This window comes from Amblyomma americanum, chromosome 3 (genome assembly GCF_052857255.1).
Source record: "Amblyomma americanum isolate KBUSLIRL-KWMA chromosome 3, ASM5285725v1, whole genome shotgun sequence".
In the NCBI taxonomy this organism is placed as follows: domain Eukaryota; kingdom Metazoa; phylum Arthropoda; class Arachnida; order Ixodida; family Ixodidae; genus Amblyomma; species Amblyomma americanum.
The window spans coordinates 207,346,316-207,363,601 of NC_135499.1; the positions used below are offsets into that span (position 1 = coordinate 207,346,316).

A 17,286-nucleotide genomic window follows, 5' to 3' on the forward strand; every position below is an offset into this window, starting at 1 on the left:
GCCGCCGGAGTTCAGCCCGGACATCGCCACCCTTACCGTCGACCTAGAAAGGTTCGATTTGTTTGCTACGGCAAATGAAATAGGCGGAAGTAAGAAGCTGCCAGTCTTCCTAACTGTCCTAGGAGAGTAGACGTACGGGACGCCGCGTAACCCACCGAAGTGAAGTACGAAAGCACTGCGACAACACTACGTACGCTCTGAGACGGCCAGTGGTCAACTGAGCGATACCACTTCTATAGACGAGCCCAGGCGGCAAGTGAAAGTATAAGTCAGTTCACCGTCGAACTCAAGACGCTGGCTGCGGCATGTTGTTTTGAGAGCTTCCTGGATAAGCTCTTCGGTAAAGACTTATCAATGGATGGATGGATGGATGGATACGGCTGAACCCTTTACATCGGGCGGTGGCTCGAAGGATGGATGGATGGATGGATGGATGGATACGGCTGAACCCTTTACATCGGGCGGTGGCTCAAGCCACCTAGCCATGTCTTGTGAAATTTTACTCCTGTCTTGCTTTTAGCCACCAATCAGATAACCTTCGCTTGGTTACTTCTAACCTCTTAAAATCCACTTTCCCTTCACTATCCCTAAACCCCAATGCCTTGGGTAAGTCAGCCCCGCTGCCTTCCACTGTAGGGTGAAGCCCTTTACAGAAAAGTATCAAGTGTTCAGCCGTTTCCTCCTCCTCTCCGCACGCAATTCACAAAGTGTCTATCTCCTGGTACCTGACTCTATACTTCTTGGATGGATGGATGGATGGATGGATGGATGGATGGATGGATGGATGGATGGATGGATGGATGGATGGATGGATGGATGGATGGATGGATGGATGGATGGATGGATGGATGGATGGATGGATGGATGGATGGATGGATGGATGGATGGATGGATGGATGGATGGATGGATGGATGGATGGATGGATGGATGGATGGATGGATGGATGGATGGATGGATGGATGGATGGATGGATGGATGGATGGATGGATGGATGGATGGATGGATGGATGGATGGATGGATGGATGGATGGATGGATGGATGGATGGATGGATGGATGGATGGATGGATGGATGGATGGATGGATGGATGGATGGATGGATGGATGGATGGATGGATGGATGGATGGATGGATGGATGGATGGATGGATGGATGGATGGATGGATGGATGGATGGATGGATGGATGGATGGATGGATGGATGGATGGATGGATGGATGGATGGATGGATGGATGGATGGATGGATGGATGGATGGATGGATGGATGGATGGATGGATGGATGGATGGATGGATGGATGGATGGATGGATGGATGGATGGATGGATGGATGGATGGATGGATGGATGGATGGATGGATGGATGGATGGATGGATGGATGGATGGATGGATGGATGGATGGATGGATGGATGGATGGATGGATGGATGGATGGATGGATGGATGGATGGATGGATGGATGGATGGATGGATGGATGGATGGATGGATGGATGGATGGATGGATGGATGGATGGATGGATGGATACGGCTGAACCCTTTACATCGGGCGGTGGCTCAAGCCACCTAGCCATGTCTTGTGAAATTTTACTCCTGTCTTGCTTTTAGCCACCAATCAGATAACCTTCGCTTGGTTACTTCTAACCTCTTAAAATCCACTTTCCCTTCACTATCCCTAAACCCCAATGCCTTGGGTAAGTCAGCCCCGCTGCCTTCCACTGTAGGGTGAAGCCCTTTACAGAAAAGTATCAAGTGTTCAGCCGTTTCCTCCTCCTCTCCGCACGCAATGCACAAAGTGTCTATCTCCTGGTACCTGACCCTATACTTCTTAGTCCGCAAAACTCCAGTCCTGGCCTCAAACAACAAAGAACTTCCCCTACAATTATCATAGATATTTTCTTTGACAATTTCCTGTTTAAAGGTCCGGTATGTTTCTAGTGCCGATTTCGTCAGCATCCCTGTTTTCCACAAAGCTCTCTCTGTTCCTTTAACCTTTTTCTTAACCGATAATTGCTGATTTGCCCCCTTACTGCTGTCCAGATATTTGCTTGTCAATTTTCTAGTTCGCTTTCTCCATTTCGTGTCAACATTCTTTATATACAGGTACCTGAAAACTTTCCTAGCCCACCGCTTTTCCTCCATCCTTCTCAATCGTTCCTCAAATGCTATCTTACTGCTAGCCTCTCTGCTCTCGAAAGACGCCCATCCCATATCACCCTGTACCCCCTGATTTGGTGTATTGCCATGTGCTCCCAAAGCTAACCTCCCTACTCCCCGTTGCCTAATTTCCAGCCTTGCTTGAACATCTGGCCTCATACACAGGACCGCATTCCCGAAGGTCAGGCTAGGGACCATCACCCCTTTCCAGATCCCTCTTACCACCTCATACCTATTGTAATTCCACAGTGCCCTATTTTTCATGACAGCTGCATTCCTACTAGCTTTATTCATTACATATTTTTCATGCTCTGTCAGATACTCAACACTGTTATTTATCCACACCCCAAGATACTTGTACTCATTCACTACCTTTAGCACGAACTCCTGTATTCTATGCTCGCCGCCCTCTTCATTAAATGTCATGACTGCAGATTTTTCCTTACTATACTTGAAGCCTAATCTATCTCCCTCTGTACTGCATATGTCTAACAACTTCTGCAGGTCTTCCTTGTTGTCAGCCATTATCACTATATCGTCCGCATATATTAGTCCCGGTAATGTCTGTTTAATCAATTCCCCTTGCTTGAAAAAAGATAGGTTGAAACCTAGTCTGCTCCCCTCTAGCTTGGCCTCCAAACCTTGCAGGTACAACATGAACAACAAAGGGGACAGAGGACATTCTTGTCTAAGCCCCCGCTGTATCTCTACAGGCCCTGATACATTTTTTTCCCATTTTATGAGCACTCTGTTACCTCTATATATATCTTTTAAAAGATTAATTACTCCATTTTCCACATCCAATGTGCCCAATATGTCCCACAAATGCTCCTGAGTAACGTTGTCATAGGCTCCCCTAATATCCAGAAATGCTAGCAATAAGGGCCTATGTTCCTTTTCCGCAATTTCTATACACTGTGTCAATGAAAATAGATTGTCCTCCAACCTCCTTTGTTTCCGGAACCCATTCTGTAGTTCCCCTAGCACCCCCTCGTTCTCCACCCAAGCCTGCAGTCTATCCTTTATAATTTGCATCACCACCCTGTAAACCACAGACGTCACTGTTATGGGGCGATAGTTACTTACGTCTGCTTTGTCCCCCTTTCCCTTATATATCATGTTCATTCTACTTAATCGCCATTCATCGGGGACTTTCTCATCCACTATCATTTTGTTCACTACCTGTATTAATGTTTGCTTGGATTTTGGTCCTAACTTCTTTATCAACATAATCGGGATACCATCTGGTCCTGTTGATGTGCCACTAGGAACCTTCTTCTCTGCCCTTTCCCACTCTCCTTGCTCAAGTGAAGCTATTGCTGTAACCGGTCTATCCTCCTTCGATAAATTATGTACCACGTGCTTTGCTGAAAATTTTTCCGTCATCCTTGTTCGTATGTGTTTTATTGCTTCATCCCCTTCTAGTCGAATACCCTCATCTGTAACAATAAACCTTTGTTCTAGCCTAGTTTTATTACTCATTGCATTTATATGTTTCCAGAATTTTTGGGCTGCTTTTTTATCCTTTTTATTTACTTTTGACATCCATTGGGCACCCTTTCTTCTAATTTTCTCATTAATCAAATAGGATGCGTCCCTTCTACACTTTATGAAGGTATCCCATTTTCTGTCTACTTCGGGTTTTGGTTCCCCCCTCTTCTTGGAATATCTGTGTTCCCTGGATGCTTCCTTGCGCTTTTCTATTGCCCTCTTGACCTCCTCATCCCACCAGCTCTTGGGTTTGCATCTTTTCCCTTTTAGCTTTACTCCCACCTTAGCTAGCTCTAGCTCCACTAATCGAGTTAATTTGGTATAAGTCCATTCTGTTTCACTATCCTCAAAAATTACTTTCTCGATTTGTTTGGCTGCTACTTCCAATTGCTTTTCTGAGTAAAAATTTCCCCCTGATTGTTTATCTTGATTCAGTCCTACATTGCTTTTTCTTCTGAAGCTCAACTTGATACGCTTGTGGTCACTACCTAGACTTCTGGAACCATCTTCATCTATGCTCATTACCCCTAATCTGTTATACATCCTCTGTGACATTAGTGCATAATCTATCGTCGAGTGCAGACTCCCCGCCTCCCATGTTATGAGCCCTTCACACTTCTCGGTGCTGTTGCATACAACTAAATCATGCCTGTCACACATGTCCTGCAGCATGCTTCCTGTCGAATCCGTGTACCCATCCAGGTCTTCTATGTGTGCATTCATGTCGCCTAATATAATTATCTCGCCCTGTCCTCCTAGCTCATCAATGTCGCTTGCAATACATTCTAACATTTTCCTGTTTTCCTCTTTGGCATTAACCCCTGTCCACAGGTATACAAAGCCAAGGAGTGTTTGCTTGCCTGCCACTGTTCCTTTTAGCCATAAATGTTCCCTGCATCCCAGTCTAACCCTTTGAAAGTTCATACTTTTATGAATGAATGCCCCAATTCCACCTCCCTTTCTGCTGCCCTCTGTTCTATTGCAATATTCCCATGCGTAGTCTGGGTTACAGGGTGGTTGCTCCATGTCTCTAAGATGTGTTTCCGCTAAACCATATACCATTAATTCCTCCTGTCTTAACTGTTCTTCTATTTCCTCCCATTTCAGTCTATTCCTGCCACCTTGCATGTTAATGAAACCTACATCTGAATTAACTTGGCCCTGGCGCTTGCGTCTCTTTCTTCCCCTATGGTTCCATTGTCCGTTTGATCTTAATTCTTCCTTCTCTACACTGGTTCCTTCAGAGCTCTGGGTCCCCCCAAAAAAGCTGTTGCCTGGCGACCTATCCTACTACCCACCTTCTTGCCAGTGGCACCACCGTAGTGGATGCCATCCTGTGAAAAAGGGTGGGGCCTAACCTCGTACACTTCCCTGTTGACCTCCATCACCTCGTATCTTAGTCGTCGACTCAATAGCCTAATTACCCGATTAGTCTCCACGACCCTCCTTTCCGTTTCGCGAGCCTGCCTCTGGACCTCTGGGATTGTGCATATGGTCACATGCACACTCTCAGAGGCCTCTCTAAGCCTACGCATCCCCACCTCCAACTGCGTCTCAAGATTCTGGCTCCTCCCCTGCAGTACATCATTGAGACCAGCATGGATGACCACAAGGTGTTCGCCATCCATGCTACCCACCACCACCTCCCGGGCTCTGGCCATTGCATCCACCATGCACTTTCCCGACTGAGCCTCCACCTGCACCCGCCTGTCTGCCTTCACTGCCGTCAGAACGCCTCCCTCAACCCTCGCTACATTCGAGTCCCCGACCACCAGAACTCTCCTGTGCCCCAAACGTTCGCTTCCTAATTCCATCTGTTGGCCTCCGGATCGCTCTAGCTGACTCTCCTGCCGCTGTACGCTATTGTCGCGAGTTTCCATGCCCGCTTTAACCTTTTTCATTTCGTTCGCATTTTTCTCACTCAATGCTCGCTGCACTACAGCACTGTACGATCGACGAGCCTACGATCAAGCCTACGAACAGGCTCCATCTGGTGTCGCTTTCTTGAACTAACAGACGCCGAGGTAAACTGGGGAAAAAGTCTACAAAGTCGACTGTGCCATGAAAACAGCTCACAAAGAGGCGCATTACATGCTGGCCGACAACAGTGATGCTTGCTCCGCGGACGTGCACTGGAAACATGGACCCGTCAAGCCGACGACGGAACGCATGGAGCAAGGAAAGCCCAGGAGGGGCCTTCGCTATCCGAGTTGCACGCCACAAAATGTACCGGAAGTCACCTGCTTTCGCAAGGACTACTGGGAGTCCTTGGCCGACGGCAGTGCTAGCGCTGGGCGCCGCGACGTCGTCTGCTGCATTGTGTGCTGCGCATGCGCAAGTGCACCGAGCCGGCGGCCAGGAAGAGGGAGGGGGGGAGGGGGGGGGGGGTGCTGCTTCAAAAAAATGTGACGTAAACGCCTATCCTGAGTTCATTCCTTCCTCATGACGGAACGGGCCGTCAACACACACAGCAGCGAACGCGCGCCTTCGAGGAGGATGAACCGTAAACATGAGACCGTTCGTGCGTGTCGCAGATGATGTGGACAGCGCAGCCCTATACGAAGATAAACACCACACCAGCATCCACGCAGCGAACATGAGGGCGCAAAGCAGCGTTATCGGCGGCAATCCCGCAGCAAGCGCCGAAGAACGCAACGCCACCGCACGACAGCGCTCCCGCACCCTTCGCGCCTGCGTGGTTGCTTTTGACAAGGACGGTACTACAACGGAACTTCCGTTTGCGTGAAAGGGGTGTCGCATGTCGACATGAGTCATGGAAATCAAAGCTGTCGCTAGCCGCCAGTCATCGTCAAGCACGGGAAAAGTGCGCGCATGCCTACGCTTCTGGGGCGGGATCGGTTCGATAAGATTAAGGTAAGTATGCATGACTCGGCGTCAAACCTGCATGAAGCGTTGCTGAACGTACAAGGTATCGCGCGAAAAAGGGCTGTAGACGCTGCTAAAAAGAAAAAGGAGCAGCACGCTGAGGTTTTCGCGCCCGGGTACGGTGCCATCAAAAGTTTCAAGGGAAGCTTTCTTATGAAATAAAATACAAACCGCATTTTTATGCCTCAGCACCCGCCTCGTATGCGGGAGGTGCGGTGTTCGCTTCCCAGTGCTGCCGGGTAGCCACCGGTGATGCAATGGGTACAAGCTTTCCCCTGGTCTGGTGCTCGGCTTGTTTAGGGTGAAATGCTTGGGAAATGGGTCGCTGACCCCACCATAAGTAGAGAGAATAACCTTGTGCCATGGCGCTCTTTGGCAGCAGATTCCCTTGAGCCATAAAAATCCATAATCATCATCAGAATGGACGAAACTAGAGAAAGCTGATGTTGTACACTGGGTTAGGCACAGAACACGGGCAACGCCGCTGGTTAACGTGGCAAAGAAAAATGTAGCAGAAATAAATATGTGGTGACTACAGAGTAACTGTCAACAAAGCCATTGACGTGGATCGCTATCCTTTACCTCTTCCTGATGATATTTTTGCGCATCTTGTAGGCGAATCGCTTGTGATCGTTCTGGACGTCTGAAAGGTCTACGTCCAGATCGAGCTGGATGAGCATACGCAAGAGCTACCCGCGGTCAACACGCACATGGGCTTATTTAGGCTCAGGAGGTTACCATATGGAGTAGCAAGCGCACCAGCCATGTTCCAGGCCGCCATATATCAGGTGTTTTAGGGAATTCCTGGTACCGCCTGTTACTTCGACGATGTGATGACTGCCGGCAAAAGCCAAGCACAGTGCTACAGCCGTTCAGAGCTAGTGCTGGGCACACTAAACAGACCCGGTATCCGAGTAAATTTAGTGAAATTATAAACTTCTTTAAAGGGGCAGTGTCTAGGACACGAAGTAGGCGTTGTCTGCATACAACTGCAGGCAAAGTGAAGGCTGTACGGGAGCTGCCGGGACCTACGAACGTGAGTAAGCTGAAGGCATTTTTGAGCCTACTAAATTTCTATGCGAAATTTTTACCCTGCCTAGACTTGCTAGAATGGAAATAGTCGAGTCAGTTGGAGGGCTCTTGCACAATGCAAGCAGCTACTAAGTCAAGATAGCGTCTTGGACCTTTATGACGTAAGCAAGGACTGACATGTGATGCCTCTGGGTATGGCTTAGGTGCAATGTTAGCACATTTCGTTAACTGCGAGGAGCGTCCGGGTACGTTCGCGTCTAGGACAGTCAATTAAAGTTCACAAGAACTTACATACAGTCCGCGCCACCCTTGTGTAAAGCGCTCAGACGGTTTACTTACCAGTAAACAAACCCAAATCTTGTCACAGCCGCTAGGTTCCAAGGGCAACAGTTGCGCGGAAGTAGTGACAGATAGACACGTGAACGAAGTAGACATGAGCACGTTTCCCAGACGTCAGGGGCTGCTCTGTAATTTCATTGTTTTATACCAGGTGTGCACTGCTCGAGCGCTCTATACACAAGCGTGAAGCGGGCTGTACTTGTGTGGGGGTAGTTTCAATACTATAATACACCATCAGCCACTCACAATTTCCGAGCCGAAACACCACGCAAGCCCTGTAGTTGCAGCTCGAATTCATCGATGGGGCATCTTCCTCGCCAATTTTCCCTTTCCCACGCGCTCAAGTCGGGCGGAAAGATAAGCAGCGCTGGTAGCTTGTCACGCCTCCCTCTGTCGGAAGCCACTGATATCGCTGAAGAAACTTTCTGCTTTTCTACTGCCAAGAGCATGCCGATAACCGCAAAAGATATCGAGCGCGCAGCTTCAAAAGATATGGTCCTGTGCGCGGTACGCGAAATGACTTTGTATGATGCCCCGCTGCGGTGGCTCAGTGGTTAGGGCGCTCGACTACTGATCCGGAGTTCCCGGGTTCGAACCCGACCGCGGCGGCTGCGTTTTTATGGAGGAAAAACGCTAAGGCGCCCGTGTGCTGTGCGATGTCGGTGCACGTTAAAGATCCCCAGGTGGTCGAAATTATTCCGGAGCCCTCCACTACTGCACCTCTTTCTTCCTTCCTTCTTTCCCTCCCTCCTTTATCCCTTCCCTTACGGCGCGGTTCAGGTGTCCAACGATATATGAGACAGATACTGCGCCATTTCCTTTCCCCCAATACCAATTGTTGTTGTTGTTGTTGTTGTTGTTGTTGTTGTATGATTGGCCACGGGTGGAAGTCCACAGATTTCCACCATTCTCTCCTCGACGTTTCGAACTTTCAATGGACGATGGCTGTTTGGTTTGTTTAAGTAGGGCGGAGATACTGGAATACTTTCAGAAAGTACTGAAGACCGTGGCTCTTAAAAGGTGCCATTAATTAAGCGTGATCATTACACGAAGGAGCGCAATCGGCGAACTTGTGCGGAAATTCCCTACGTGGGAAGGAAAGCGATGAGATGCAGGGAAGGGTCATCTCTGGTTCTCCCATTAATCGTAACCGATGGCATCACTGTGCGGCCGAATACAAAGCTGCCACAATGGAACCCGGATAAAAGTTCTGTTCCATAAAAAGCACAACTTTATTTGTGGCTAACTGCTGGATTCCGTGGCGCGTTTCGCCAAGGGCAAACACTCCATTACCCATCAGAACGCGAGACGATATTAATGACAAGCAAGAGAGGACAAGTAAATACACTGAATTTTCATCCTTTTCGCAGAAGATAATGGCGAACAAACATATATGGTTGCGTCGGCTCTTTGCCAGATGCGGCTAGTCTCGTACTAAACAATGACATGTCGGCTCGATTGTTTAAGAGCTGCACATTGAGGTTGCGCAGTCTGGGAGCCGGTACCAATTTCCTAATGCATCTCTAATCTGGGAAACTGATGGGATGAATAGTGAAGTTAGTATTTTGTAACCAGAGCAGACGTCAAGGGCGGAAAGCTACAGAAACGAACACTAGCGCTCCGGTATTGGCTTCTCAATTTCCTTGTTTCTTTTTTTGTGTGTGTGCGCGCGTGCGTGTGTGTGCACGTGTGTGTGTGTGTGTGTTTGGCTTTATGGAGTTTAACGTATAACAGCGACTCAGGCTATGAGGGCCAGACGCCGTTGTGGAGGGCTCCGGATAATTTCGATCACCCGAGGTTCTATAAGGCGCATTGACACCGCAAAGTACACGGGCCTCACGGCCGGTATCAAACCCGCGTCTTTCAGGTCAACAGCCGAGAAGCGCAATAGCCACACAGCCACAGCAGCGGCCCGGACGTTGATGTGTAATAAAGCAATATGTGATGGCAGCTAGCGTGTCGACACCTGTGAAATGGTGCGCACCTTTTGAAATATGGCATAGCATCCTACCCTTAAGGTGAACTTAAGTGTCTCCCACGTTTTTCTGTGAATGTCATATTTGTGTATTTACTGTGTTCTCCAGTTATATAACATACCAACTGACACAAACTACAGTGCTGCTGTTGCAAACTACGCTCAAAAGAGTAAACGAGCCCTTCCCATAACAACAAAGCGCTCATCGATTTCGAAAACGGCATTCGCGGAAAACTCGTCCTCCCGACTACATACGCTGGGTTAATAAGGTGCAAACCCCGATCGCTCGACAGACTATTTTTTGTTTAGCTTTGTAACAGCACACTCGATGTGCCGGAAGGCCGGTTTCCAGGAAGAGCACGGGTGGCACAGGCGGACAGCACAGTTTCGAGAAGCACGCTCGGTTTCATCCCAATCGCTGATGATCACGTTCCAGTGGTTCGGTTCTCGCCCCTAATTGTATACGCGCTAAACTCGCCCTTGTGCTCAAGCTCGCCCTCGTAGGCCATGCGAAATGACACGTTGCGAACGTGCTGTCCGAGCGTAGCAGCGGGCATGTGCAGCGATGCGATGATCACGCAGCCGCGGGCCTGAATTCGCGCTCGCTTAGAAACCTCGCTTTAACTGCCGCTTTAACTCTTTCACATATATTTTGAAATAAGCACAGTCGATTCGGGTCGGTGTGGATACGTGTATTGAAGCCCTGCACGATGTATATGTACGCTTATCTCCTGCCATTAGTCATACTCGTGCATACGCTCAGTTATTTACATGCAATTGCTAGAATTATCGTTTCGAGCCGGTAATCCTGATGTCTTATCGCTGATAAGGCTGAGGTGATACTGGAATTCCAGGCAATTAAAAATTCCAAATCACGAGACGTGAATTGCTACGTAAATTATCCCAGTTATGTATGTCTTATCCCTTCATTGCGACCTGTCCTGACTAAATTACACAGTCTAGCTCTGGAGCACAGTTGTTTTCCCAAGGAAATTCAGATTGCAATAGTGGTCGCCCCAAAAAAAAAACGGGGTGACGAAGACAGCATAGATAACTCTCGTCCCATCTCCATAGTGTATTTCAAAAGGTTTGTAAACTAATGCACACGCGTCTTCACAATTTTTAAACGAATGCGCATTTAACTCCCCTCATCAATACGGCTTTCTGAAAGAAAAATTCACAGAATGGAGGTTTAAGCGATTAAGTGAAAATTAGTTCATTATTCATGCTAATGAGAATAGAGAACTTCTATTAGGTTTGCATACACTGACTTTGCGAAATTGTTTGACTGTGTCCACCATGCTCTTCAAGCTCGAGCATTGCGGAGTACGCGATGGTGCAAATAATCTTACTTGTTTTTATCTTGAGTACAGTTGTCAATATGTTAGCCATAGAAACATAATTCGAACACAAAACGCATCCCTTCATGCATACCTCAAGCTAGTATTGTTGGAAGTCTGCCATTTGCGATATATGCACAAACTTTTACCCTTCATCCTTAGGTTGGTTAGGCTAATGACACGGCTGTTTTTAATGGGATCAAACCTCGATGATTTGGTCTCCTTGGCAATCGTGCATTGTCATGAATTAGAATCTACGGCAAAATAATAAAAATTGCTGCCGGTTTAGCATTTCTAAGCAAGAAATGTACGAAAGCACGGTTTTTTGCAGCTGGACATTAAGAAATATTTGCGCGGAACAAATGGGCTGAGCAATTCCGCAGTAAATTTAATTTTTGCCGGATATTAAGCACACACGGGCATTTTTGCCCAGCAGCAGTGAAATGCTAAACTTATGATTCCCTTTTATCGACACTCGACGTACTACCGTTTAATACGGTAACCAGAACGTGTAACCAAAAACTCCTGATTACACGTTCTAGATAAACCTTCGCCGCTACACTTATATGTACAATATGGGTCATAATGAAGCATGAGTGATGCTTCACTGTAGTGATTAGTACGGTCACCAGTCCATATCGTACCATGCGGCAGTTTTACTAAACAGTCTTGCGCTCAATGGCTTCTACAGGGATAAGCCGTTGAAACGCATCGCTAATGCACATTTCCTTGTCTATGGCGCACCATGAGTCTTCATCTATGCTGTGTGCACTTTCTTCAGTGTCCTTGGTTGTGTGAGTGTCTACTCTTTGCGATGCTGTACCCTGATTGGCAGGGAACGCTCTTTGTGTAAGCGTTTCTAACTGAAGCCTTGTTCTGTCAGATGTTCGCTTTCTTTTCTTTTATGCTGCATTCTCTTTTTGAAATATTCTGGTGCAGAGTCTTATCTTTCCAACTTGTACCCAAGCAGTGTTCAACTGTGCACAGAGGAAGCCGGACCCGTCAAGATACATTCGTGTGGCTTTTACCCGTCACCTTATTTCTCCTTCGCAGAGACCGATTCGATGTGATTAGGAACGAAACAGCGAATAAGGCATATCGTTAAGAAAGCAATGAAGCCTTATTATACTGCAAGGGAGAGACGGGTATGAAGTAACGGAACGTAGCCGGTGGGTAGTGGCAGAACAAAGAACGTTTATTGCCGGGTGTTGCTGGCTTATAAAGACCGGAAAGGTCACATGACACATGACTGGCATGATACGCGGCACGTGTGACACAGTCTTGGCTCAAGCTATACATCAGCCTGCGTGCTTGATAACTTATCACGCGTACTTGATAATACTACATCCCTTCCCCCTAAGCTGGAGTAAGTGAGACGATCCGGTGGCTTCCGTGGGCGTGTCGAGCGACGTGGTGGTTGGTCTTCAGCTTGAGAGCGGACTTCCCGTGTCTCCGTACCTTGATGATCTTCTGCCTCCTCAGAGCTACTTTGAGCTTCGTCAGGGGTCCGGACTGGGCTCGGCTTGCTAGGGGACGACCCCACGTCGAGCCGAGGCCTGAGTTGGTCCACTTGGCGGCGCTGCGATCCCTCCGGTGTTTCTAGAGTAACCATGCGCGCTCCCGTCGTGGACACCACAGTCGCAGGCATCCACTTCCGAGCAGACCGAAACTGGCGCGACCATACAGGCTTTCCTGGTTGATAACGTGTTGGTGATTTTGTCACTGCTGGCACAGGTTCACCGGAATCATTTTCTGTGACCTTGATGTCCGTGAGTGAAGCCGTCAGCCTGGTTCTGGGACTGAAACCAAACAGCAGTTCCGCTGGCGATTTCCCTCGCTTCAAAGGTGTCGTTCTATAACGGAATAAAAACTTGATTAGTCGTTCTTGCAATGTCCCTGCTGAATTCTTTCGAAGCCCTTCTTTTACCGTCCGCACGGCCCGCTCCGCCAACCCATTTGACTGAGGATGGTATGGGACTGTTCGGACGTGTTTCACATGGCTTACCTGCAAGAAACTAGACATGGTGGCACTTGTGAACTGTGGTCCGTTATCCGATGCCAAGCAGTATGGTATGCCAAACCGTGCGAAAATACCCTCAAGTACTTGAATGGTGGTCTCTGCTGTGGCGGTCTTTAAAGGTATGGCCTCCATCCACTTTGTCTCGGCGTCAACCAAAACGAAAATTTGGTAGCCATCGATGGGGCCTGCAAAATCCATATGCAACCTGTACCATGGTTTGTTGCTCGCTGGCCATGGAGACGGAACCTCAGCAGCTGGCATGGGCCAGCATTGAACACATTGAGGACAACTTTGAACTAACAATTCGATGTCCCTATCTAGTCCTGGATACCAAAATAGCGCTCGAGCTGTGCGCTTCATGGCTGTGATACCGGGGTGACTGTTGTGCAGTTCCTTTAGCATGCATCGCTGCGCCGCCTCCGGCAACACTACTCGATGGCCCCAGTATACCAGGTCGTGGCTGGCGGCGAGCTCGTTACGGCGAGAAAAGTACGGCATCAGGTGTTGCTGTGCTGCCGATAAGTGCCGTGGCCAGCCGCGTGAGATCCACCCCCTGATCCGCTGAAGCTTATCGTCCGAGCGGCTTAGGTCCGCTAGTTGCCGAGCGGAAAAGGCCATGGAATTTAGGCCCCGTGTATAAAGCACGTATTCCATTGATTCTTGCCCTTCTCGTTCACCCAAGCCCGGCAAGGGTAGGCGACTGAGCGCGTCTGCGTTAGCATTTAGGTGTCCTGGGCGGTACTCGAGATCATAATGGTAAGCCGACAGCAACAGGGCCCAGCGCTGGATTCTTCCCACGGCCATGTGCGGAATTGGCCGTTCCCGGTGAAACAGCCCGGTCAGTGGCTTGTGATCCGTCACGAGAGTGAAATGATTTGCCAACAAGTAATCTCGAAACTTGGTAACGCCGAACACCAAGGCCAACGCTTCTTTTTCCAGTTGCGAATAATTCCGCTCAGCCGGCGTCAGAGCTCTCGAACGGAACGATATGGGGTGGTCCTTGTTCCCGATTCGGTGTGACAGCACCGCGCCGACCCCCACTGGTGAAGCGTCGCATTCAAGCCGCAACGGCTTTTCGGGGTCGTAGTGGACGAGAAGTTCCGCTTCCCCCATAGCGCGCTTGGCTGCCTGAAAGGATTTTTCGTGCTCGGCTGCCCATTGCCACCGTGCTCCTTTCGCCAACAGCCTATAGAGTGGAGCCAACGTTTTTGCGTGATTCGGCAAAAACTTTGCGTAATATGTGATCAAACCCAAAAAGGACTTTAGCTGGCTCACCGTATCTGGTCTTGGTGCGGCGGTGATGGCTTCCATATTCTGAGGGGGGTGCAAGCCAGTTGCGTCGATGTTGTGGCCCAAGAACGTAACTTGCTTCTCGCGGAACCTGCATTTTTCAAGGTTCAACTTGAGGCCGTTGTCGCGCAGTCGCTCGAAGACTTGCCGGAGAGTTGAATCGTCGTGCTCCTTTCCAGCAATAATGATGTCCAAGTACACCTTGACGCGAGGAAGACCTTGCAGAACGGATTCGAGGCGGCGCTGGAACAAAGCTGGAGCAGATGCGATGCCGAAAGCGAGGCGGTTGTATGCAAACAACCCTTTGTGTGTGTTCAACACGGCCATTTTTCGTGCTTCGTCGTCCAGTGGGAGTTGATTATACGCGTGTCGTAAATCCAAAGTAGTGAACACCTCTCCGCCGTACAGAGATGCGAAGATGTCCTCAATTTTTGGCAACGGATACTGTTCCAGATGTGTCGCCAGATTCACGGTTAACTTGAAGTCTCCACACAGCCTAATATCCCCGTTTCGCTTCACTACGGGCACGACGGGCGTAGCCCACTCGGAAACTCTCACTGGTGAAAGCACTCCTTCCTGTACTTGGCGGTCGATTTCTGCAGACACCTTTTCCCGAAGCGCGTATGGTACCGGTCGAGCCTTAAGGAAGCGTGGTAGAGCGGCATCTTTTTTGCGTAGTTTTACGGGTGGTCCCTTACAGCAACCCAAACTCTGCTCGAAAACTTCTGGAAATTCCGTCAAAAGTTTCGCCGTCGTGGCGTCACCGTGTACTACATGTATGTTCTGCGACGCGCATTCTTCCAGTAGTGCCAGGCCAGCCTTACGGAAGGCCTGTGTGGTGTTCTGGCCGTACAAAAGAGGCCCGTTGCAATTCACTACAACCAGCGAGCTGTCACTTGCGTGTTACTGCATTCGACTTTCATGGCTACTCGGCCAAGAACCGGCAGCGGCCCCAGGAAGCACGTCAGGCGCAGTGAAGTCTTCTCCAGTGGCGGCCACCATTCGCGGTTATTATCGAATACCCTTCTTGGAATGACGCTGATAGTGGACCCTGTATCTACCAGCATGCGCAGGTTCCGGCCTTCCCAGATGAAATCCCTTTCAAATTGCCGTGCGGACAAGTTCCTACTGTTGTTGTGAGCCTCCAAAGCGTAGAGAATATCCTCGCTACTTCCGTCACTGCCGTCTAGCTCCTTCACCGCAAAGGTGCCTGAGCGGTTAGTGCGACCGCTGGAGCACATCCTTGCCAGGTGACCCTTCATGCCGCACTTGTGACACGTCGCTTTCTTGTGTCTGCACACTTCCGAACCATGGTTCGAGCCACACCTTCCGCACTGCGTGGACTCTGTCATGGATCCATGCCCGCGTCCGGACTTCTGCGGATTCCTCCTGTGCTTCTGTACGAAGTTGGCAGCACCGTTGTCGTTGAAGCTCCTCTCTTGCATTGCCCGGACATTCGTTTCTGCGGCTTCCGCTGCTTGAGAAAACGCTTCTACCTCCACCAGGCTTAACTTCTGCTGCGACATGTGTCGTCGAGCTTGTTCATCACGGATTCCTCAGACAATCCTATCCCGCAGCATGCGGTCCAAAAACTTTTCGAAACTGCAGTCCTTTGCGAGACGTCTCAAGTCGGTGATGTAGTCCCTTACCTTTTTGCCTTCCGCTTGGTTCCGCATAAAGAATGCGTAGCTTGCTGCAATCTCATTGGCTTTTGGATCGAAGTGGTTGTCCAGGTGCTGTAAGACGACTTCGTAGCTCAAGCTGTTCACCGATTCCGACTGGCCTTGAAGCACGCGAACCACGTTGTCGCTCAGGGCCGACACCAGAAGCGCATGCTTTTTTTCCCGGATCTGTGATGCCGTGGCCCTCAAAAAAGGCCTCCAAACGAACACGGTAACAGCTCCAGCTACCTGTCGTATCGTCGAACTCGGGTGGCCTGGCTGTCATTGTGCAGCTATCCCATCCTCGTCGCCACTGAAGTAACGGAACGTAGCCGGTGGGTAGTGGCAGAACAAAGAACGTTTATTGCCGGGTGTTGCTGGCTTATAAAGACCGGAAAGGTCACATGACACATGACTGGCCCGATACGCGGCACGTGTGACACAGTCTTGGCTCAAGCTATACATCAGCCTGCGTGCTTGATAACTTATCACGCGTACTTGATAATACTACAGGGTACAAGCCTCAAGAAGAAGAAAGGCAAATATAATGGTGGGGGGGGACCCTGTTTCGACCTCGCTATTTCATACAAGGGAAAGAGAATGACAGACAGAATAAATTGGAGAAGCGTAGATGTGAGCTGATTGTCATGATACGTGAAAACGACAGAATGGGTGAGTTAGAGAATCTGGGAAACAGAATGGGGTACACGTTCTACGCAGCGTTAACACAAAGCGTTAATACATGCCTCACAGACAGGTGTCTGGGCCGGTCTAGCGCGCGGTGTCTAAAGAGCAAAACACGCGTTTCCGTGCCCATCGCGCGTATAGGCTTCAGAGACAGCGTTCAGGCCTGCCTCTCACGCTTTATTAATTAATAATTAATAATTGGTTTTTGAGGAAAGGAAATGGCGCAGTATCTGTCTCATATATCTTTGGACACCTGAACCGCGCCGTAAGGGAAGGGATAAAGGAGGGAGCGAAAGAAGAAAGGAAGAAAGAGGTGCCGTAGTGGAGGGCTCCGGAATAATTTCGACCACCTGGGGATCTTTAACGTGCACTGACATCGCACAGCACACGGGCGCCTTAGCGTTTTTCCTCCA

General features: G+C 49.2%; 1 protein-coding gene across 1 annotated transcript in view; it reads right to left on the reverse strand.

Annotated features, from left to right (window-relative positions):
* Positions 1-14,852, reverse strand: part of LOC144124358 (uncharacterized) — a 72,530-nt gene extending 57,678 nt beyond the window's left edge. The window contains exons 1-3 of the mRNA XM_077656987.1: positions 14,512-14,852; positions 13,708-13,836; positions 12,674-13,068 (exon numbers count right to left, since the gene is read on the reverse strand). Of these exons, the coding sequence (XP_077513113.1) occupies positions 12,674-13,068; positions 13,708-13,836; positions 14,512-14,852 (865 nt within the window). The remainder of the gene's footprint in view (positions 1-12,673; positions 13,069-13,707; positions 13,837-14,511) is intronic.
* Positions 14,853-17,286: the final 2,434 nt, after the last annotated feature.